Source organism: Harmonia axyridis, chromosome 2, assembly GCF_914767665.1.
Source record: "Harmonia axyridis chromosome 2, icHarAxyr1.1, whole genome shotgun sequence".
NCBI classification, from domain to species: Eukaryota; Metazoa; Arthropoda; class Insecta; order Coleoptera; family Coccinellidae; genus Harmonia; species Harmonia axyridis.
Window position 1 is genome coordinate 22,614,880 of NC_059502.1, and position 25,104 is coordinate 22,639,983.

General features: G+C 33.1%; 1 protein-coding gene and 1 pseudogene across 3 annotated transcripts in view; one reads left to right on the top strand and one right to left on the bottom strand.

The window, feature by feature from the left end:
* Positions 1 to 23,043, top strand: part of LOC123673868 (midkine-like) — a 167,452-nt gene extending 144,409 nt beyond the window's left edge. For 2 of the 3 annotated variants that reach the window (XM_045608592.1, XM_045608593.1), the window contains 2 exons: positions 21,741 to 21,917; positions 22,339 to 23,043. In XM_045608592.1, coding sequence (XP_045464548.1) covers positions 21,741 to 21,917; positions 22,339 to 22,361 — 200 coding nt within the window. In that variant the 3' untranslated portion in view covers positions 22,362 to 23,043. The remainder of the gene's footprint in view (positions 1 to 21,740; positions 21,918 to 22,338) is intronic. The other variant, XM_045608594.1, reaches the window with a different exon arrangement.
* LOC123673867 lies at positions 18,732 to 19,706 on the bottom strand (annotated as a pseudogene).
* Positions 23,044 to 25,104: the final 2,061 nt, after the last annotated feature.

A 25,104-nucleotide genomic window follows, 5' to 3' on the forward strand; every position in this document is an offset into this window, starting at 1 on the left:
CAAATGTACGGGAATAATAACTATATTCATTGAATTGTATCTATTATTGTACATAGGCGTACAACTTTGCTTCCGCCGTTTTTTTCCAAAATCGAGATATGTGATATATTTATGATTTAAAGTATTGTCCATCGCTGGCCACTACTTTCTCCCATATTTCGGGCAGCGTACGAATCCAGCGTTGAAAAAGCTGGTCATCATTTGAAGCGACCGAAAGTGCTGACCAGCGAGGCCGTGTGCCATTGGTCGGAACAAATGATAGTCCAACGGAGCAACATCTGGAGAATAAGGCGGGTAGGATAGGATTTCCCATTTCAACGTTTCCAAGTATATCTTGACCACTTTCGCAGCATGGGGTCGAACATTGTCATGCTGTAAAATCACTTCAATCTCTCTTTGTATTGCGGCCGTTTGTCTTTCAATACTCGGCTCAAACGCATGAATTGCTTTCGATAACGATGGCCTGTGATTGTTTCAGTCGGTTTTAACAACTCATAAGACACCAAATGTCCTTGAAACTTGAAACCGTGAATATTGGGTTGGCCCTTGACGTGGAAGCATGGCCGAGATATCCCCATGATTTTCTGCGCTTGGAATTATCGAAACGTACCCATTTTTCGTCTTCAGAAACAATGCGATGAAGAAATCCCTTCTGTCTTTTCCTTGCAAGCAGCTGTTCACAAGCAAACAAACGCCGTTCTACTCGTACATCTCTCGGCATTAACTCGTACGGCACCCAATTTCCTTGTTTCCGAATCATTTCCATGACTTTCAGGCATTTTGAAATGACTTGTTGCGTCATTCCGAATAATCCTGGCAATTCTTGTTGCGTTTGATAGAGTCATGATCAAGTAATGCCTCCAATTCTGCATTTTCGAAAACATTCTCTCTTCCACGTCAAAATCACTGTTCTTGAAGCGTTGAAACTACTCTCGGCACGTTCTTTCACTAATAGCGGCCTCACCATAGGTATTTAAGCGCATTCGATGAGCCTCAGCCGCAGATTTCTTCATATTAAAGCAGTAAATTGAAACCTTCCGCAAATGACGAGTATTTGGCTCGTAAGCTGACATGTTCAATCGAGAATAACTTTATGATGCAGACACAAATCGACTTATATTTCGATGGCGTTATGTTTACAAATACCGAAGCTTATTGTGTGACATCTATGATCTATTTATTTCGACTACTACTTACCGCTATCGCCATCTATTGCAAAACGGCGGAAGCGAAGTTTTACACCTAATATTATGTCATATGTATTGAAAAGGAAAAAAATAATCGGTATATCTGTTATATGAATTGTTATGAGTTAGAATAAAAAAAAACACAAGTTTTTATTATAACTTAAAAACTAATGGCAATAAGAAATAAATGATTACAGTAATGGATTCCTCTGAAAAAAGTGACTCTGGGATGTTTTTGTTTCTTGTTTATAGCACCGATAATAGAGAAGTTACGAAAACTTTTGATTTCACGCGATTTTCCAATTTTCCTTTATAGCTTGAAAATAGTTCAATTTATAAGGGTGCGGTTCCACCCAAATTATTTCTCTCAAAAGTCCGGAAATGTGCCATTCATTTTTTTCAAGCTCAAAGGGTTTCTGAGATCCCCTATGTAGACAACGAATTTGGGACACCCGATACAACTGAAACCCCCTACCAAATTTCTTCGAAATTGTATATTAAGACTGTCACAAGAATGTGCGGACACACAGACCGACATACATGCAAAATGTATTAAATCAAGTTGTTCAGGGTGTTCAGACATGTATTTTGCGAGTAAAAATATTGAAATCTGAGACTAAAAATTCTTTCATCTCAACAGTGTTTACAATGCTCTCACAACTTTCGGTAGACTCGAAAGTAAAATTGAAATTTTCGGACTCATCCTGGCTATCGAAATATTCCCATAAAGATCAAAAGATAACTGACTAAGCCATTTTCCGAACACCCCTAAATCGACTCTTCAGCCTTTCACCAGTTGAACATCCAAGCGAGGAACCCTTTCGATCCACACAACATTTATAAGGCTATAGGTCAGTTTATATCGGTAATACAGATTTACAATGGCTCTCACAGCATATGTGCCTCAGAGAGTTCCATAAAATGTGCTCAAAGTTTACCCGTTCTGTTTTAAAATTTATGTTGCTTTTAGTGAACCTTTTGTTTCGTATTTAAGCATCCCCGAACTTCGGGTAACTGGCTCGTTGGCTGCGCGAATTTTGTGGGAGAGTTCATAATGGACTTCTTTTATATTTAAAACACGTCATGAATGAAGTTATGGTAATGCGTGTTTTCTAGAGATCCGTGCTTGAATTTGAGTGTAACTTGGAAAATACAGTATTGGGAAGAAAGGTTGTGGTTCACCACTTGCTGATATTTGATAGAGACCCGGATAAAATACATACCTACCCAGATAGCCAGATAATAATTTGATGGAAGGTAGGTTTGGTAACTTCGAATGATTACTTTCTATTGATTAGAGAGTGATGTCTTGTAACTTGTGTTTTATAGCTCTGTGGTAATTTGAGCATTGAATCAGAATGATTTGGGAACAATTTCGAAAGTTGGACTTATTGATATTTCATAAATTTCAGGTTTCATGTGTTAATTGATAAATCATATCCTTTAGATTTATTATTTCTAATAAAAAAACTTTGGAGTTGGACGAGGAATAAAAATTCACTTCCCACTGAAAATTTAATTATTTGAGGTACAGCAAATCTCTCGGAAACTAGGTATAACAGCATTAAATAATGTTGTTACAACGTCTTTACCATCCTAGTTCGAGAACTCAACTCATGCATTCTGAGGTCAAAAAATTAAGATTTCAAAATATTAAGTTTTCGAAGCTCCTAGTTTGGAAGAATAATTAATTGCTACTTTGGTAGTCGAAACTTACCCCTAAGCACTTCAAATTAATTTACAACAAAATTATTGATTCAAATTCTCATTTTCATTTGAGGAAGTTATGTCCGTAAAGTATGGAACTCATTTTTAGCTAAACAGACCATTTTAAGAAATAATCCTGAAATACGTCGATTTTTTATTTCAATTTACCGTATTTCAAAATGATAATCTAATATACAGGGTGTATTACTTTCGAGTAATGACGTCACCATTTTGTCTCAATTTTCCGATTACTGAGCTGAGCTGATTCCAAAAATGTATCACATGTTGATTCTAATTGGTACAGGGTGGACAAAAATACAATAGCTTTATTTGTGCTCATAAAGAAACGCGTAACATTCTTTATTAACATTATCAAAAATACTTATTGTATAGCGGCAATTGGTTTGAATGTAACACCCTGTTGTTTGTTGCATTTTTAGATTAATAAAAATGAGCTGTTTCCAAACATGTTCGGTATCTACTTGTGGTCTAGCAGACAGTAAATGAAAGAAATTATTTCTTATTTTCATACATTTTTATTAATCTAAAAATGTAACAAACTACAGGGTGTTACATTCAAACCAATTGCCGCTTGATAATATTGTTAATGTTAATTTTACGCGTCACTTTATGGGGACACACAAAACTATTGTATTTTTGTCCACCCTGTACCAATTGGAATAAACATGTGATACATTTTTGGAATCAGCTCAGTTGGAGTAATAAGAAAATTGAGACAAAATGGGGGTGTACCATTGAAGAAAAATGACGGTGACGTCATTACTCGAAAGTAATTCACCCTGTTTATTAGATTATTATTTTAAAATACGGTAAATTAAAATAAAAAATCGACGTGTTTCAGGATTATTCCTTAAAATGGTCTGTTTAGCTAAAAATGAATTTGTTGCATACTTTACGGGCACAGTGTATACAAGTGGAATTATCTGCTGGATAGAAATATATTAGCCACTTGATCCAGTTGATAAATTGTACGAAAACTTCTGGTCTATCCAGCACGCATGAAGAACAATTTCAATAAGGATATCTGTTGGATAAGTTATGAATATTTTAGCAAAGACTTTATCAGCAAGTGGTGAAACAAGACCTGAATATTATTCTCGGTCTTGGTTATCTTTTCGCTATGGCTCGGTATTTTCAGATCCGAGTAACTTGTTTATATTATAGGTTATAGGTGTGAAATTAGCTGATATATATATAGACACTATTAAATTTGCCAGTTATGTCCGAATAAGAGCGATGATAACATTTTCAAGCTAGATTAATATGAGATTGAAAAATATCAGAATTTGTCTTAAAATTTGAGTTTATTGACGAAATAAGGTTTTTTCAATCAAAAGAATCTATTCTAGCCTATTCTCAAGTTTTATTATTGTGGATAATAAACCATAATTCTGAGATAACAACAAACAACATCAATTAACACTACCATTCAACACCATCGACCGTGATGATTGTTGAACTTGTATTGAACAATAATTGAATAGGTATCTGGCTGAGACTGCTGATCCATGCTGAACCTTTGTTTGTTCCCGATCCTAATTTACCTTCAAGCGAATTCATCATGTGTATAAACTCTTAAGCAACATGTATTATAAGGTGGTTTGCATTATGAAATTATGTGGAAATTATTCCGCAAATCCATCGAGCCCTAAGTTAATACGCTTAGTCCTGTGTTTCGTTGCAGGTAATAGTTTGAGCTCCTAAGCTCACAAATTAGGAAAGAGTAATCTACATCATGAGACCAGCCACTGACATACTAAAGTATGGATTTAGATCTTCAATTATGAATTTTGGACGTTAAAAGCGAGTAACTATACTGTAATCGATGATTTGTCAACATCACAGAGTAATAAAGATAGATTGAGAAAGTATACGCAATTTTCACATGTCCCCAACATGGTTAGATTACGTTGTCGGATTCTGATATATTTTCAAATTCACAATTTTACTATAACGTTATGAATGTATATTATATTGAATGAAATATATTTTTTTAAATGATTCCCGATTAAATCTGCAAATTTGAATATTTGGAATCCGATATTGTTCCTAATTGTCGAATTGATAATAAGCAGAATATTTTTTTTGTGTATCTACCTGCTTAAATCCAAGGTCTGGCAATTTTTGCACTCCTTCACGTCGTTTTTCGCGCTTGAAGTTTGTTTTCTGAATTTCTTATATATTTAGGTATTTATTTCAATATATTTTGAGTTAATATGAAACGTTCATTAACTATGGGGCATCACAGTGAAATATCTTATTAGTGATATGTTTTCATTTCCGCGAGCTTTGTCAAATTTGATAATTAATGTTGAGAATAAAATTTGCTTACTAAAGAAGACATATGCTCCTTCTATGTTTATTACTCTGAGATTAAAGCACATTGATATGTCATTCAATGACAGCTAATTCCCAAGTATAGTTTATTATTTCCCTTCATTTCGAAAAAATTCTTTCTTAATCTAGAATTTGCGATGTGAATCGATCGAAAGCAACAACGTATTAATGATTCTGAGCATTGTTTGAACCTGTTTAAGTGCAATAAACCTGAATTTTTGCGTCGATATATGACAATGGATGAAACATGGCTCCATCATTTCACTCCGGAGTCCAATTGACAGTCAGCTGAGTGGAATGCACACGATGAACCGAATCCAAAGCGAGGAAAAACACAACAGTCAGCTGGTAAGGTTATGGCGTCAGTATTCTGTGATGCGCAAAGTATAATATTCATTGATTACCCCCAAAAGGGTCAGACCATCAACAGGGATTATGATATAGCGTTATTGAATTGTTTAGAGGATGAAATCGTTAAAAAACGGCCCCATTTGAAGAAAAAGAGGTGCTGCTTCATCAAGAAAACAAAGGCGAAATTGCTTGAATTGGACTTCTAATTGCTTCTGCATCCACCGTATTCGCCAGATCTGGCCCCAGCGACTTTTTCTTCAATTAAGAAGTAATCGCCGAAACTGAAGCCTATTTTGAATCGAAAGACAAATCGTACTACAAAAATGGTATCGAAAAGTTGGAAGGTCGCTATAAGCACTGTATCGCCCTATGCAACTATGATGAATCATAAAATCGAATTTTGCCAAAATAATGTGTTTTCCTGTGGTACACCGGTGACTTTTCAATTGGCCTGTTATACACATCAAATTTTGTTTTGTGATTAATTTCAAAATTAATTTTGTTATGGTTTCGTTTCGTTCGAAATAATTTTAGAATTATTCGAATATCTCGAACAGAAACGAAGGTATACCGAAATATTCGAAACAGTCATTTTTCAGAATTTCGAGAACGAAACAAGATATTTACGATCTTATTTTTGATATCTTATTATTTCGAAAAGAAAAGTCGGTGTCCTTGGAGATTTTTATGCTTTCAGTGAGCATCAAATTTGAAATACCTCGTACAAACTGCATAACCCTGCAAAATACCTGATTCTTCCACTTGCTCCATTCTCTTGGCGACTTCCTCCATTTCTGATGGAATCAATATTTGAATAGTATCACGCAGCAACAAAAGCTGCAATATTTCTCCGGTGGTGCAATTAGGCTGGGCTCTGGGAATCGCGGAATTCATTATTTATATAGGAAGATTCATTAAAAACGGGACATAACGTCAAAACTAGGGAATTTATCGGCGGCCTGGGTGAGCTCACCGGAAGTTAATCGCAAAAACTACCCTGATTTATATTCCCTGATCGTGGGTCGATAAAATTGCTAGGAAATGAAGATGAAACTGTCCCGACTGAATTCCATTCTGCAATTGGATGAGAAAGTCGACGAGTTTTTTTCAATTTGAATACTGGCGGGCTTTCGCAAATAGAACGAAATGCTATAGGATTTACCTATTGAATAAAATCACTAAGTAATAGGTATTGTTCAGTGTAACAAACAGAGGGTTATTTTATTTCCATGAAGATAGGAACAATGCGTTTTTGCATTTCAATGTGAATTACAATACATTTGTTTTATTATCTCACTGAATTCTTCTCGAAAGAAACTTCAAACTATGGCTGGGAATCATGAATGAAATATTTGAACATTCATTAAATATTAATTCGAATAATTACGTTTTGCATTATTCGAATATCCATTAATATTGACTGAATAGTCGAAAATTCAGTGAATAGACCAATATTCAGTGAATAGTTGAGTATTCAATGGATAGTTGAATAAGCAATGACTGTTTTTCTATTCTTGAATCATTAGTGAATAGTCGAGTATTCACTGAATAGTTGAATATTCAATGAGTAGTTTTCTATTCCTGAATAATCAGAGAATAGTTATGTATTCACTGATTATTCATCGGTGAATACCCAACTATATATAGTTGAGTATTCACTGATTATTCAGTTTTCTAACCAATGGGTAGCTGGATATTTATGAGTACTCGTTACTATTCATAAATTTTAATTGGTGACGAGTTGAGTAATTAATCATTTGTGAACTCACTATTCAGGATTAATTAAAACAAGGATTTGTAATTTACTATGGACAAATCGATTCATTAATATCCAGTATTTATTAATATTGAAATCACTGGAAATTACATATATTGAAATTGATAGATACAATTGAATTAAAATTATTCATTCAATAGTAGAAACTGGTATTTATCCGAAGAAACATTAATAGAATTGGGATTTTTTCAATGAAAAAATATAAAATTGAATACTTATAAGATTCTAACATATGAATACAAAATTTAGGGTTAATGCATGAAACTCCCGTTTACTATTTTCTGTGATATCCGAGAAATTTTACGTAAAAAATGTAAAAAAATCTTGTGTTTTTTCGATAGAATGTGCCGTTCGCGAGGTAGAAGCTTCTCAATTTATTATGTTGAACTGATTACCATGTGTATTCACCTCCTAAGTTAAATTTCACTAATTTTTTCAGGAGCCTATTTATATCTCGGAAACGCATGATAGTTTTTTACATAAAATTCATCGGATTTTCAAAAAAAAAGGGTCGAAATTTTTCTTGGATGTCAGAAAAAATAGTAAATGGGAGTTTTATGCATTACCTCTTAATTTTTTTGAGAAAACTACCCCGAAATCTTTATTTGTGAAAACAATATAATCAGCATAAGATTTGCCGTGAAAACTTGCGCGTTATGACCAAATTTTCATGTATTTCGAAGAGGGAGTATTTTCGGACATATGTTTATAGGAATTTTTTCCTTATTTTGATGGGTACTATCACCTCATAAATTTTCCCCCTGTATATATAATAACAAGTTTCAGTTTCTTTTGCCAAATTTCGTGTTGATAGCTTAGTCAGAACTTATTGATATAAGAATATAAGAAAATAACCTGTGATTTCTTACATGGCCAAATTTCGTTATTTTATAATAATATGAAGTTTTTATTTTTATGATACCTACCATAAACCCAATTTTGTACCTCAGTTCCAGTGGAGTCAAGTTATCATTAAAATGAATAAAAAATGAACTCTCCTACCTCTCTACTGAATCCTGCCTTCTAACCTTGACTACATATTTCCTTATTTTCTACAAGAAACTGTCAAAAAGTTATACAATGAATACACATTAGCAATAGCGAATAGAAAGGATCTTGATAATGACTTATTTGTGCCGAGCGGATATAAAATTCAGGGCTTCTTGAATAGCATCAGACCCCAACTTCGGTTATTAAATATTTATGGGCTGATTATGCGTTTTTGTGATGTCGATAACATCATCCCACGTCGATTTCCAACAATTATTTTCATTTTTTTTTATCTTTCTAACATAACAAGCGTTGACATAAAACAAGATAAATTAGGGCAGTCTGACTTCATTTCTATTGATTTAATATGAAAGAATTTTAATTGACATCAAAGAAAAGAGACAATATTGAATATCAATGCAGATATTTACAATTATATCTACAAGGGGTATTACTGTAAATTCTAAACTAATAATTATTTATTGTTTACATACACTGTGTCCGTAAAGTATGTAACAAATTCATTTTCAGGTAAACAGACCATTATAAGAAATAATCTTGAAATATGTCGATTTTTTATTTTAATTTACCATATTTTAAAATTATAATCTAATATACAGGATGAATTACTTTTGGAGTAATGACGTCACCATCATTTTTTTTCAAATGGAACGTCCTTATTTTATCTCAATTTTCCGATTACTCTAGCTGAGCTGATTCCAAAAATATATCACATGATGATTCCAATTGGTACAGGTTGGACAAAAATACAATAGTTTTGAGGGTGCTCATAAAGTAACGCGTAACATTCTTTATTAGTTAAATTAACAATATTATCAAAAATACTTATTGTCTAGCGGCAATTGGTTTGAATGTAACACCCTGTAGTTTGTTACATTTTTAGATTAATAAAAATGAGCTGTTTCCAAACATATGTTTGGTACTTGTGGTCTAGCAGACAGAATATGAATGAAATTATTTCTTATCAATTAAAAAAAAACATGGTCGTCTAGTTTTTTGTGAAATGTCATTATTTGTTTATTGCCGCTAGACAATAGGTATTTTTGATAATATTGTTAATTTAACTAATAAAGAATGTTGAGCGTTACTTTATGAGCACCCACAAAACTATTGTATTTTTGTCCAACCTGTACCAATTGGAATCAACATGTGATATATTTTTGGAATCAGCTTAGCTAGAGTAATTTAAAAAAAATGACCTTGACGTCATTACTCGAAAGTAATTCATCCTGTATATTAGATTTTAATTTTAAAATACGGTGAATTAAAATAAAAATTCGACGTGTTTCAGGATTATTTCTTGAAATGTTCTGTTTAGCTTAAAAATGAATTTGTTCCATACTTTACGGACACAGTGTATATTAACATTGTGAGTTCTTCAATATCCTTCTAACTCGAATATAGAAACTGATTTTATAAAATGAAACATTCAATATGACAGTTATCGGAAGAAAACTAGAATTAGTAAAATTCAAAAAAGGCAGTGTTAAATTGAAAAAATGGTGTCTTCATGCGTTCCATATAAATTATTCAGTTTCTTTTCGATGTTGAAGGTAATAAGAACTTATTTGGGCGTTAGTGCTAAGATGTCTTCGCTTCCTATTAAATTCCTCTAGTTGTGTTATATCGATCTAGGTTCGCTGTCGGAATGCTGAAATAAGCACTCTAAAATAAAAAAAAAACACATTGAATACAAACAGTATCATAGACAGACGGTAGAGTCCTTTGTGTTTTTCAGGAACTTGGAAATTGTATTACATGTATAATAGGAGATTCTCATGTCCTTATTCTATCTCAATGATAATACGTTCCCGACATCATAGGAAACCTTTCCAAAAGCGAAATGCAACAAACGGGTAGATAAACTTTCACGATAATAGATGTTTGTGTTTATAGGTTTGTTTGTTGAACCTGTTTGCTGCGTTGATGAAAATTAATTTTTGTAGGTAATCTGTTTCAGTATGTTGAACTATGCATTTCGTCAACAAAGTAAAACACACTCTTAAAGGAAATGTCAATTATCTTTTTGTCGTATATTGCAAAACTTTTTGGACTAAATGGGGCCTAAAATGTTTGTACTGAATTGTTTTCGGTATTTATAGGTAGATGTTTTTGTACAATTATTTTTAAATGTTCAATTTTCAAATACATATTGACAAAACTGACAAATTTTCACATTCATGTGTGAAAAATTCAATTCACTTATGAGTCATACAATTTTCTTATGGTAACATTTGTGCATATCGACTGCTTTGTCAAAACTTTAGTATGAGCAAATAAATTATCAATATTATTATTAACTATAATTACAGATCCAATACATTTTGTAATTTGCACTATAGATAAAAGTAAGGAATATGGCTTCAATTTTGTATTGCAAAAAAATTTCGTTAGTCGAAGTGATGAAATTTTTATATGATGCGTTAAATTAATTGAAAAGCTCTTAAGCACTTTCTCGCTCATACCCAATTACACCCTTGAAGACCTGTATATAGGTAACCAGAAAAAATTGAAGGAGAAAATCGAAAGAAAAGAACCAGTGGCGTGTAGTCAGGAGCTTGCGAGCACTCGTCATTCCTACTCCATCGAATATTGCGTAATAGCAGATCCAACTAGGTTGATAATAAGTTTGTATTTGTAAAATAATGACTAGATTATTCATTCGGAATTGCAGGATATCTTTCATCTAGATAAAAAATTGTGTTTCTAAATTGGATCATTTTAAGAAAAAAAGTCCTATAAATGGGCCCGCAAACGCTTTTTTTAGATACAGGGTGTTGAAGTTTGCCTTTTATTGAGTTTTTTCTCGTAGCACTTTCCTTTCAAGATTTTTAACACGAATTTGGCGATTTCCGTTTCCCTTTTTAATGTTCTAAGGGAAAATCCAAATTATTATAAAAATCAAGTTAGTAAGCTGTGATTAATAAATTTATTATAAGTTTTGGTACTTAATTACCCAATATGTGGCGAATATCAATAAAGATTCGATAAACTGGTACAATCATCACAAAAAAGTAAGGCTACATTAAACACCCTGCATTCGAAAATAAGTCGTTGGCGTGTCAATGTTTATAGGACTTTTTTCTTAAAATTATCCAAGGAATCTATCGAGGCCGTAGATCTTTTTATTTAGGGGGGTTACCCAAAAAAATTTTTTGACGATATTGTTTACTCATATCTATAATGTGAGAAAAAGAGGTTTGATAACGAAGTTTGAACCAAATTACTGGAAATATTTTTTTTATTACCAATTCGATTATTTTTATCCTATACTGGGTGTTCCTGAATTGGAGTTACGAAGGAAAATGAGAGATTTTTTGGATAATTTCAAAAATGAAATGGCCCATAAACATAAGCCTGCAAACGCTTTGTTTTCGAAAAATGAGGTGTTTCTTGTAGTCCTACTTTTTTGTGATGGTTAACCAGTCGAATCTTTATTAATCTTTGCTACAGATTTGCTGAATAAGCACCAAACTTTATAATTGATTCATTTATTACAGATAACTAACTTATAATGATTTGAATTTTCCTCAGAATTACTATAGAGAGCTGTTCGAATTTTTTTACAACAAACCAAAAACTGTCGTACTGAACCAGAGTATTTCTTTAAATTTTTCTAAACTACCAGTGGTTCACAAAAAAATAATTCTGGAGGAAAGAAGTGAGCACCCTTCCAGAAAAACTTCACCTTGTTGATTTGCATTCAAAATTAGTATATCACATGATGAAAACTTTAAATATCTATGCCATTTCAAGTTGAATATCTTGTGAAGAGAAGGTACTATGAGAGAAAAACTTGAACTTTAACATCTATATCCCAAAAACAAAGCGTTTGTTTACTCATGTTATAGGACTTTTTTCCTGTAAATGATCCGAGAAATCTGTCATTTTCATTTGTACCTCCAATTTAGGAAAACCCTGTTGATATAATCAATTCAAAACTGATTTCTTCACAAATATATGGCAATTTGAATGAAACACAATAAATTGTACAACACAGCCCAGACAATTTTTCTTTGCGAATTACTCAGTTCAGTTCTTGAAATTTTCTCACGAGAAAAACCTAAAACAACGGTTAAGTGTATACCGATGACGAATGCAAAAATCACAGATGGCAAATAAGGGGTGATGCCGAGAAACCGCATAGATAAAGGAAAATAATAAACCTCGGACAAAGACGAGCTCGTAGTGCAACAAAAGTACTCATCTTGAAAGCGATAATAAACTCATAAACTGTAAAAAGGTCAGATTGTTTGCTGCTACGCCCTTGGAATCTATGATTTTCCTTCGTACTTCCAATATAGGAACACCCTGTATACTTACATTGAGTTCTGTGCTTGCCAAGTGAACAATTCGCGCATGAATGTCGAGCTCAAAAAACCCCCGACGCCAAAGCGTCGATTTTTTCACATTGATATTAATTAAATTACTTTTCAATGCGTGTCGAGGTATTCGGCTATAAAAACCGGAAAATATACGCCATAATGAACAATTTTCGTCGTTTTCGGAATTGATATTAGTCATGTTAGTTTTTTCAACTCCACATCTATTTCCATCAAAGAAAAGTGAATTCATCCGAGAATCCTGGAGTCGAAACAAACAACTGCTTTTCATTTCGACTATCCCAATTAAAAAGTTTCCAAACAATTTCTGTTTGTAATCATTCATCACTGGAAACTTCGGGTTATAGTTGCAGGTTTATTGCCTTCCATTTCGAGTTAATTAATCACGACATCATAAAGTCGAAGTGGGACGAAATGGAGGCAATTACTGGTATTTTATTCTGAAAGACGAATCAAGTTATTCCTTCGCCTTGAAGAATCGCAGAATTGGGGTAATTAAATGATTGGATTTCAGGATAATTAAAAAAAATCAGGGGATGTTTTTGGAGTGTCGTTGATCGTTCCGAAAATATTTCTTTTAGGTAGATTGTAAGGTGGGGTAGGTTTCGAAGATTTTATTGGGTGTCGAGTTGATGCTGTTCGTGAAAGGAAACTTGACCCTTTTCATATAATCGATGAATAAATTCTGGAGAAGATAATATTTCCTAATTATTATCATTAATTATCTTGCCTTAAATTGGATGAAAATACTACAAATGTTACCCTACGGTTTGTTATTTCATTTCTCATATACACACATTAAAGAAGATTACCGAATAGGTGTTCTATTCTAGAATTTAAACCTAAGAATATACAAACTACCTGATGTCATACATGGAAACATTTTTTCATTCTTCTGTGGATGATACCAATATCTTAATACCTTTATAATCTTAATAACTGCTAAATGCTTAAATCCCACTCATGGAGGTAGAGCATAGTGGTCACTTTCGGATCAAAAAAAAATTCCGCTCACTGAATTTCTTGCATTTTGTATTTTTCATATCGAAAGTGACAATAAAGCTCTATCTTTTGAGTGGGATTTTAGCATTTAGCATTAGCTAATTTTTCCGGTTAATTCTGTTACCTTGATTTTTAAATTTTTTGTCATATTCCAATGGAATGAAATTTGGCAAAAATTGTAGAAATCGAAGTAACAGAATTAATATTGTGTTTTCCCATCTTATTCGTGATGTAAATGATCAAATCCAAATGTTAGTATTTCTACTTGTAAGATGAGTGCTGAGCATGCGTTTAATTATGAAATTCCCAAAACCTCTATTTCTGGCATTCTACTGGTCCAATTTTGAAGAAATTTGAACTAAATATTCAGTGAATGTTTCTATCGAGGTTTGTTTTCGATACATGGAACGCTTTGCCCATGCTCAAACGTGAAATTATCGGGACTTCAATATTTCGTGATTTTCATGAAACTTTATAATCGAATACTTTGATATTCGAGTTGTGACATAAAGGTTACCATAGGAATATAGCTTTTTAAATATAAGGTGTGCGTTGCTCATTTTCATGTTCATGTGAGATGAGTGTTACAAGTAACTAGCTAATTTTTCCGGTTAACTCTGTTACCTTGATTTTTACATTTTTTGTCATATTCCAATGGAATGAAATTTGGCAAAAATTACAGAAATCGAAGTAACAGAATTAATATTGTGTTTTCACATCTTATTCGTGATGTAAATGATCAAATCCAAATGTTAGTATTTCTACTTGTAAGATGAGTGCTGAGCATGCGTTTAATTATGAAATTCCCAAAACCTCTATTTCTCGCATTCTACTGGTCCAATTTTGAAGAAATTCGAACTAAATATTCAGTGAATGTTTCTATCGAGGTTTGTTTTCGATACATGGAATGTTTTGACGATCACAAACGAGAAATTACCGGGACTTCAATATTTCGTGATTTTTATGAAACTTGATAGTCGAATACTTTGATATTCGAGCTGTGACATAAAGGGTACCATAGGAATATAGTTTTTTAAATATAAGGTGTGCGTTTTCATGTTCATGTGAAATGAGTGTTACAAGAAATTCCGGTGTGAAGTTATCCACTCCAAGGCAAAAGCAGGGAACAAGCAAAATATTGTATATTGATGATTTGCAATATGGGAATTGCTTTTAATTTATAATTTAAATCAAGCAATGAAGACAATAACGACAAAAACGAAGAAAAAATAAATATTCGTGTGAAATTTTTAGTCTTACCCTATTAGTCCAGTAGACAGAGCAAATAAAGTGGGGTCTGCTGGAAAAAAAAATCCGAACTCAATGAAACTTTCACTTTCACTTTCGGAAGTGCTGTGGGATTACTCTGTCAAGTTATCCAACACGAGGACCCTGTGCTAACTTGAGGAGGGCCTATGAACCTCAACAATTTCGTACTTTTATCAGTTTTTTGCTCATAACTTCTGAACTAAGTCGTTTTAAACCAAACCATTCATTATAAAATGTATTAAATTTGCTACAATTTCGTATCCATGAACTTCTTCCTTAACTTTATATCAACCAAGATACAGCAGAACAAAATTAGAGAAAATTTCTCAATATGGCAAAAATTTAAAAAACTTAGGTTTTGTCCCTCTAACTATCCATTTAATGAATTTAATTAATTGGAGAATATAATTGAAATCAGAATAATGGTAGTATATACAACTTTGACGTAGGGATAATAAGTCTATATGCTATACAATAACATAAACATAAGTATAAAATTTATATACAAAAACTTGATGGAGCCACTAACAATTTGTATCTACAAACTTTTTCCTTAACTTAATATCAACCGATATACAGCCGATCAAAATCGGAAATTTCTCTAACTATCAATCTATGTAACATAGTCAGATAGATAAAATCATATTATAAAAATCGGATTCGCTAGTTAAAATCAATAAATAATAACCAAGAATTAATCGAAGTATAGGAATTTGAATTAATTCTTGGTTATTATTTATTGATTTCAACTAGCAAATCCAATTCTTTATAATTTTGATAATGAACGTTTGGGTCTGAAATAACTCAGTTCAGAAGTAATGAGCAAAAAACCGATAACACTGCGAAAATGTTGAGGTTTTTAGGCTCTCCTCAACTTAGCACAGGGTCCCCGTGTTGGATAACTTGCACAGTCATCCAACAGTAAAAGTGTCAATAAGTTCGGAATTTTTTCTAGGTCTACTGGACTATATTGTCATTTCTCAAGTAAAAATGTTCGAATACCTATACTATAGAATTGCTAAATTCTACAACAGTGCCTAATATCTGTCTCTCAAAATTCATAAGGTCCTTTGTTGTGTAAGGTGATTAGCCACTCCTTTCCTTACAAATAGGCCACGTGATTCGTGCTAGATAAAATGAATTTCTACATGAACCAAATGCAAATTATACCCACATTCTACATCAAACATCTCGGACAATCCGAAGAGAACAAGAAGACGGAACGTAGTCCTTTGTTCTATGCTCAGAAAATGGCTGGTCCTAATGGCATTAGTGGTGTTACATAAGACGGTTTCCTTTCCTTAATCTTGCTTGGACCATTGTTAGCAGGCAGTTCCCCTTATAAGAATATCGACCGAATGCAACTCGAGTATAGTCTTGTTCGCTGATGTAGTGGCTCTATTTATAATCTGAACAGATAATCTGGAGTTTGTGAGTTGGGATATTGGATCTAATTCCTTCTATCAGTCAAATTAATTGAGGTGACAGGGGATGCCTTAGGAATGTAGGAAGTTGAACCGATAGATCTGAGCGGTTTGATGAAATATGTCTGTACTGTGAACTCTGATCTACAGGACTTGAAGCGATTGAAAATAGTTGTTACTCAGTATTAAATCGGATCTGGTAGTTCAATTAAGAATTTGCAGTTAGTTCAAACATCAGCATTACAGTGTGAACAACTTTACTTATTTTCTGTATGTGTATTCGCAAATCCTCAATTTCTACAATTCATTTCAATGAATTTTGGTATGAGTGGCACTATTCTTCACCTCTATAACTCGAATTCTCATTTGGTATACCATACTCATAACATATGTAAGTCGAATTTGATCAGGAATGACCTGTATAACTCGAACAAGGCCCAAGTTGAACTATACGTAATTCAAAGAGAAATCTTGGTCCTGTGGTGTTTCGATGAGAGTCCACTATACCTATATTCTTTTGAGATACAGCAATACAAAAAATTATGAACTTCAAACAACAAGGATGTGTAGATGTATTACAGTATTAGCAGAAGAAATGGGGTATCATATAATTATATTTCAACTTATGATACCAGAGAAATTAAATCAAACTCAAGTCAATCTTTCTAACAAATGATTCAAGTCAAACCAAACTGGAAAATGGCTACAAGTTTGAAAATTCAAACTGTTTATCAAACTAGATTAAAAGATTTCGAAAAATAATTTATCAAGTAGATATACCTTGATTGTGTAAAATATTTATGTTAAATATAGTAAGTAGGTAGAACAAATACCTACATTAATATAAAACAAAACGAAAATACATTATTTTAAATTTTTTTCTCAAGGAACTCCTACTCAATTCAAAATTATTCGTTAAAAGTAAAGTTCTTACTTCAGTACTTCCTATAAATTAAGTGAATGCCGTGAACAAGAAATCTGGCACTAGAAACCCTTATTGCTAATAAAAATTAGTACAATAGAATAAACCTCATATTTTTAACTTGAAGAATAAAGGAGTTGCCTTCCAACAACTATTTTGACAATTTTAAATTCAACGTTTTATGTTGTTACTGCTACAAATACTACTTGATCCAGAAGGTGTTGCTTCCTGCGAAAATTCTACTTCATTCAATTTTTCGTGGCTCTTTATCAATTGTCGTTCAAGAACTAGTTCCACTGTTGGAATTTTATACCTTTTGCATTGTTTCGGAATCGTCTACCGCAACATCAAAAAAATTTGTATATTTCTTTTTCTTGTTGATCAATTTTGCCTCATCTACAGATTTTTTCTCATAATTTTTGGAGAGGGTAAGATCTTCAAAATCAGAATCAATTTGTTTTGGTACGTATTCCGAGCTGCATGAGCTACATGGAAAAAGTTTAGGTTCAGACATTTCGAGTTCAGACACAACGCACAACATACACATAAAAAAAAACTAGCCAAGCGTATCCTTCTAAATATTTTTTTTACAAAATTGTTAATAAAAAATTTGTGTTTTACCAATCCATTTATGTCAGAGTGAAATTTAAGGACTTCGCTTGAACGTTTAGCAATATTTAATAACTGAAAATGAAAATTTCAACCTTGATTATGAGTTCTTGAAATTGTCGGTGCAAAGTGTCTCAAACCACCCTATACATGGGAGCCTTGATACAATAAGAAATAAAAGCTACAATCAATAATGAGAAATCAATCTTTTATTATTATAATACTACCTAATTCTTACAGAATTCGCAAGTTAACATTTTTATTTTGCTACTGACACTTGCACAGGCTGAATGGCACTCCATTTTCTGATGAAGATGACGATCCAGCTTACATCTACTGCAATTCATTATTTTCGGGGTTCATCAGAAAATTGATCTTTTTCATTTTCGTCCTCAGGGTCCAAGTCATCAAACTCACTAGAAGACAAATTTAGAAAATATAGGTCGTGAACATATTATGATTTTCGATTGAAGATCTGTATTACTGCCGTCTATGTTCTAAATGAAATGCGCATCAAGAATAAAGTAATGAATTTCGTTAGTTTTTGTTGATAAAGAGATGAAGCCTTACGTTTTTTATGCAAATTACTACATCAAATATGTAAAAAACATAGCTTGAGCTTAAAACCCTTGTTCGTGACGCGATCGTTTTTTTTTATTGCTTCACAAGAAAAAAATGGTACATCTTTAAAATATTCTGTCTAATTTTGATTGTTATTATACTTTGATCCTAAAGTATTGAAAAATGCTTCGAAGGAATGTAGTTCAATCCTGATTTCTATGGAATGGTCAATAGGAATGAATGATGTTGAACTCAGTTAAATTAATTTCCCTAATTCAAAAAATCTATAGTAGATTTTTCACTTCATCGTAGAATACAAGTACAAGGGCAGCTCCAGTACCTCTGAGTACATTGGAGAATGCTCCCTTGAAGAAAGCAGTAGCACCTTCTGTTTTGCCAATCTTCATCCAGCAGTCAAGAGTGTTCTTGTACATCATGTCGGATTTAGCCCTGCCAGACTGCATCATCATACGCCTTCTGACTGTATCGAATGGATATGAGGTAATACCAGATACAGTAGTATCAGCTTAAGCAATAAGGAATGAGATGAGGAATGGTGTATTCTTAGGATCGGGCAACATTCCCTTAGCTGTGTCGAAAAGACCAAAGTATGATGCTCTGTAGATAATAATACCCTGAACTGAGACAGAGAAATAAACCAACAGGTCCATCTGATTTGAAAGTTTTGCTTATACAATCAATAAGACCGGTGTATTGTCTATCAGCTAAACTTTTTCCTACGTCAGCTCCCAAACGTGTACGGGCGTAATCTAATGGGTATACAAAGCATAGAGAAGTGGCTCCAGCTGCTCCACCAGAAGCTTAATTGGCAGCAAAATACCTCCAGAATTCTGTCTTTTTGTCAACACCGCTCATGAAAATCTGTTTGTACACATCTTTGAAGGCGAAGTTCAAAGCTTGTGTGGGGAAATACCTGAGTACATTAGCGAGGTTACCACGCCACAAACTTAAGAAACCTTGTTCTTTTGGAATTCTGACGAATGCATCGACAATACCTTTGTATTCCTTTCCAGCTTCAATCTGTTTGGAAGCGGCTTGCACTTGCAAAATAAGTTTTACTCTCTCAATTGGCGCAACTGAGGTCTTGGCAACTGCAGCGGAAATTGCTCCGGCGAGGAAATCCTTCATAAAGGCTTTTGGGTCAGTCATTTTCTTTGTCTGTTTAGGCAACCTCACTTGTACAAGCTCAAACGAAAAAAAAAAAAAAAGATTTTAGATTTTAGATTTTAACTGACACTACTTCCACCCTCATAGAGAAACTGCACGCTATTAGGCCTTCTTTGTAGAACCGAGGCGGGAAATTTGAACATGTATCAAACCTCCCCTTGTATCAACCTTCCCCAGTCTCCCCAACAGCTCCATACACGTTGCGCAATACTTATGATATTCAAACATCAAACTGTTTGAAGAAGTTTGATTTAAAGCCAAACCTAAATATACAGAAAGCAAGTCAAGTTAAACTTTTTTACATAAAAAGTTTGATATTCAAGTCAAGATTGTGAGTAAAATCAAACTAGTTTTAGTCGAATGCATCTTTAATTTGAATCGACCATAGATTCCAAGCTGCAAACAATAAATTGATCAGTCGACCAAAGTTGAAAAGGTTAAAATGTAACATTTCTTCTCAGTTTTTCAGGAATACTCTCATTATGCTCTCTATGTTTGCGTCAAACTTTTGAGCTTAAAACGGAGGAGAAGGCTTCCTATTGTGAATCCAATAAAAACTCCATCTAATCCACCAATCACCTCCCGAGGCCTTTTTTCCTGCCTTACATTTTCCCCAAACAAAATTCCCATAAGACACTATTGCCAATCTTCGGAGAAATTTTGAAATCACATTTATGAGCTCAGAGGGGATCATTCTACAGTAAATCGCTTCCGCTTCTCAGTTTTAATGTTTTTTTCAAGTTACGCTCCGGGAAATTTGTCAGGAGAAAGAGAATATCGGGGTGAAGTAATAAAACGAGAGAATTTCAATGAGCATGCTTCTTTTGGCCGTAAATCTGATATCCTAAAGAACGTTCAGCCACAACCTTGAGATTATGAAATATCAACCTACTTTAGAAGTAATATAGGATGGGTTAACGATTAACGATATCCATTAAGATGATCAGATATACAATTATTTGGGATGGAAAAAATGGATAAGATGAATTTTTCATTAAAGAAAAGATATATGCATGATACAACTTTCCAAACAAATTATTTTTTTCGGCAACCGTCCGGGAAGTGCTCACTTCCCGGACGCTTTTTCTCTGGGAAAGTAGCATTTCCCGGCCTAGTCCGGAAAGTACGTACTTCCCGGACTAGGCCGGAAAAGTATCATAGAATCCATAGCAACCGAGATGACGGCTGACAGTTCATATGAAATTAGTTGTCAAACATTTGCATGTTTTTTGATCGCAATCGCAATAAAATATGGAAAGCAGCAGCGATAGTGTTATTTTAGATAGTTGCCGAAAAAATATTGTACGCAACACGCCCGAAAATGGTTTTTTTGGACTCACAGACTTCCAGGACTCGCTTACGCTCGTCCTGGAATTTTGTCTATTCGTCCAAAAAAACCCTATTTTCCGGACTTGTTACGTAAATTACTATTTTCGGAAACCGTCCGGGAAGTGCTCACTTCCGGACGCTTTTTCTCTGAGAAAGTAACATTTCCCGGCCTAGTCCGGAAAGTACGTACTTCCCGGTCCAAAAAAACCATATTTTCCGGACTTGTTACGTAAATTACTATTTATGAATTTCCACAAAAAATATTACTTATACAAAAATTCTTGTCAAAGGCTGAAAATGAGGTTCTTCTCAAATTAAAAATAAAGACGTAAACACGTATTTTGAATTCTTGCATGTGTTAGAAAAGGGCGGTAAATCAGAGAAACGTTTAAGATTGCTTCCTTCATCCTGAAAAGTGGCGAGATCTCAATAACGCTGAGGAGAGAGGAGCAGTTAAACTTTGGCAGATCACGAGAAAGCCAGAGGGGTATAAACCCCTCTTAAGAACGATGAGAATTGTATGCAGAACAAACTATAACTAATAAGATATCACATTGCTCACATACCTCAAATTGAATAGAAACATTTAAACTGCATGAAAATTTTTGAATTAAAACATCAGAAATACGTTACAGCCTCATTCAAATGAAATGAAAATATACTGCATTATTCACAAATAATGATGTTGGTTTTTGTTTTCAGCTTGTCGATATGAAAAAGGAACTTGGGGTGAATGTAACGCACAAAGTATGATGACAAGAACTGACAAAATTAAGCCCAATAGTGATGCCTCTTGTGAACAAAACAGGCAAATCACAAAAAAATGCAAACCGAAAGGAGCCAAGCCCACTAAAGGTAATAAGGGAAAGAAGGGTAAAGGTAAAGACATTTTTTTTTATTTTTTTTCTATTAATTTTTTATATATTAGGAATGTCAACCCAACTCCCCAATATTTTTTCGTTCTTTTTCATTTTACGTTTCTTTTATTCTTTTCATTTCTTTAACATTCAAACACTCAAAACTATTTCAACGTCTATATTAAGTGAAAAATATTAGTTTGGGGAAGGAGTAATTCCGTATTTTCCGCTTTATTTCGATGCTTTATAAAAAGTAAGAAGTGTGAAAAATTTACAATTTTAGTCAAATATACTCCGCTCTATTTGATAACTTGACAACGAGACTTCAACTTCATTCAAAGCGAAATATGAACTTACTATTTTCCTACCCTAATATAAAAGAAATTTTAATAGGTATTTATGTGTTTTTTCCTTCTGTATCTAATAATATTTTTCTTTTTCAGCTGCCCGTCGCAACAGACAGTAAAGCATGGAATGAGATGGAATTAATAGGATAATATCGTTTTTAATATACCTATTCTCATTAGCAAATCAACATCATCATCGTTCATTTCAAATATCTATTCATTCTTTACTTTATTTGAATAATTTTTCGTTTTTAAATCATTTTCATCTGAAAAATACTGGGTAAAATTTTTCTTTTCGTTCCGGTTTCTACGTCACCTGAATGTTCTTCATATAACACTTTCGACCAATATGTATATCAAACAATACCTGATATAGATGTAGGCTATTTTCCCCAAAGTAAAGTTTTCAATATCTATTGAGACAGCAATACATTTCATGTAGTTAATCAAAATCAGGCGAAATAATCATAACATCATACTCAATATAAATGTACTTTAAGAAATGATTATTTATTATCTGATTTTTCGCCTTTTTTTCGACTCGTATAGCCAAATCCGATTGAATCATGACTTGATTGGTTCGAATTCTCCATCTATTTTCTTTGTATAGATGTTTGTTGTAGATTGTATAAAATAATCATCGAAAACTCATAATATGTAATAAATTCAACTGATACAATAAGTTTTTATAAGTTTGCAATTAATTTTTTTACTGGTGATTTCTATTACTGTACGATAGTGATAATCTGTATAATGTATTACATTTGGGAAACAAAATCAATAAAATATATAGAGATGTAATGTTTCAGTATTTCACCTCAAATAAAAATCATAACCTGATAGTCCTTAACAAATTGGCAAGATACAATATGCAAGATTGCATGGTAAAAAATTAAAAACACTGCAAATTTCTCAATATGGTTTATTATTTCCGCAAAATATATTTGATGAAGAAAATATAAAATTATCAACGAGCAACAGCTTCTGACTTCATATCAGTATTCCCCTCGTATTTCCCTCATTCCTTATAGATATTCTGCTTGAATCTATATGCTATATACTCATAGTATAAGGAAAGGATAGTAAGCCAGTCTAGTGCTTTTTTCGATTTTGTTGATGTTGATCGCCATCTAGTTGTACTCGAATTTTACTGTCAAAAATTGGTCCGTAAAGTGGAGCCCTCTGAAAAAATCGGTATTTTGAAGAACTAAAATATTTGAAATAGAGTGGTCAGAAGATTTCTATATTTTGATATTTTTTCTGCTCTGTAATAAGCATTTACGCCAGTGGCGTGTATTTGTGATAACTTAATAATAACATGAAAATTGTTGGCAATATCATGCGACCCCTTTTCAACCACGCCACTGAATGAATTATCGTATTATTTCTGCGCCATCTATAGCCCATGATTCAGCACTATCTATTATCGAGTTACTTATCCAAATCCAACTACAGTAGCGACCCCTGGTGACTATTTCCTTGCCGTCAAACGGTGGTTGGCTTACTATCCTTTCCTTATACTATGATATACTCGTATACAGGGTGGCCACTTTTTCAATGGGATTGTATTGGTAACTTTTAAACCATAAGAGTTAGAAGGTCGGTCAAATGGAGAAAAAGTTGCATGCATAGAAGCATTATCAAACAGTTCAAACAAATCGAGATTATCAGGGCCGGTTTTCGAGATATCATAAGAAAATTAAATTATGTCATTTTGATTTTTCGTTTTTTCCCACTTTATTTCAAATATTATCAAAAAATGTTACAGGAATTTTTTATTCGACAGTAAATTCTCCTCAATTTGACGTAATCAGATTTCGCATTCAACGTTTCGTACTCTCTGGGCCACCCTCAACCTCATTTTTTTCAATACGGACCTGCATATTTTATGACATTTTTCGAAATAACTTTCAACGCTGAATTCAACGATATATCATACAATGTCATTCAAAGTTGATTTTCAGGTGATTTTGACCCTCATCCAAATTTAATGGTGTGTATGTAAAAAAAACAAGTCTATTAACGATATCAATGTTCTGACCCAAATTCAATCGAACCCAGAAAAAAAATCGAAAACGGGGGCCAGTGAATTGAATTTTTCAAAAACTGCTGTTAATAAAATAGTCAAGAGACGCGAATACAATGATTTTAAATTTGAATACCAAGCCTTGCAAAAATTATATCGTTATGATCTCAAAATAAAGTTCGCTTCTGTAATTTGTTTCAACGGAACAAATGACAAATACAACAATAGTGATACCTCGCGAGAAAATTGAGAATGTTTTGGAAGGTTTTCAAGGAGACCAAACAAGCAAATGTATAAGAAGTATGGGTTCCAGAACCGCAAAGTGCATTTTACAAAATGGTGGACATTTCGAACACTTACTCCATTAATTTTCATTTACGTTCGAATAATCATTTGATTTTTCTTTCACTAAATGATACTTTCGTGTAATTATTATGAATTGAAATATTTAAATGATTATTATAAAAGAAGAACCAAGAAACCAGTATACTGGTTTCTTGTTTTGATTCTAATATGTTCCATTTAGTTCAAGATGGGTAAGTTGATTTTCTTATTGAAATTTATTGCATATTGCATTTTGTTAATTAAACTAAATGAAGGTAATACAGATCCGACCCAAAGAAAATTGGATAAGGGTCAAAATCACCTGAAAATCTTCTTTGAATGACATTGTATGATATATCGTTGAATTCAGCGTTAAAAGTTATTTCGAAAAGTGTCATAAAATATACAGGTCCGTATTGAAAAAAATGAGGTTGAGGGTGGCCCAGAGAGTACGAAACGTTGGATAGGAAATCTGATTACGTCAAATTGAGGATAATTTACTGTCCAATAAA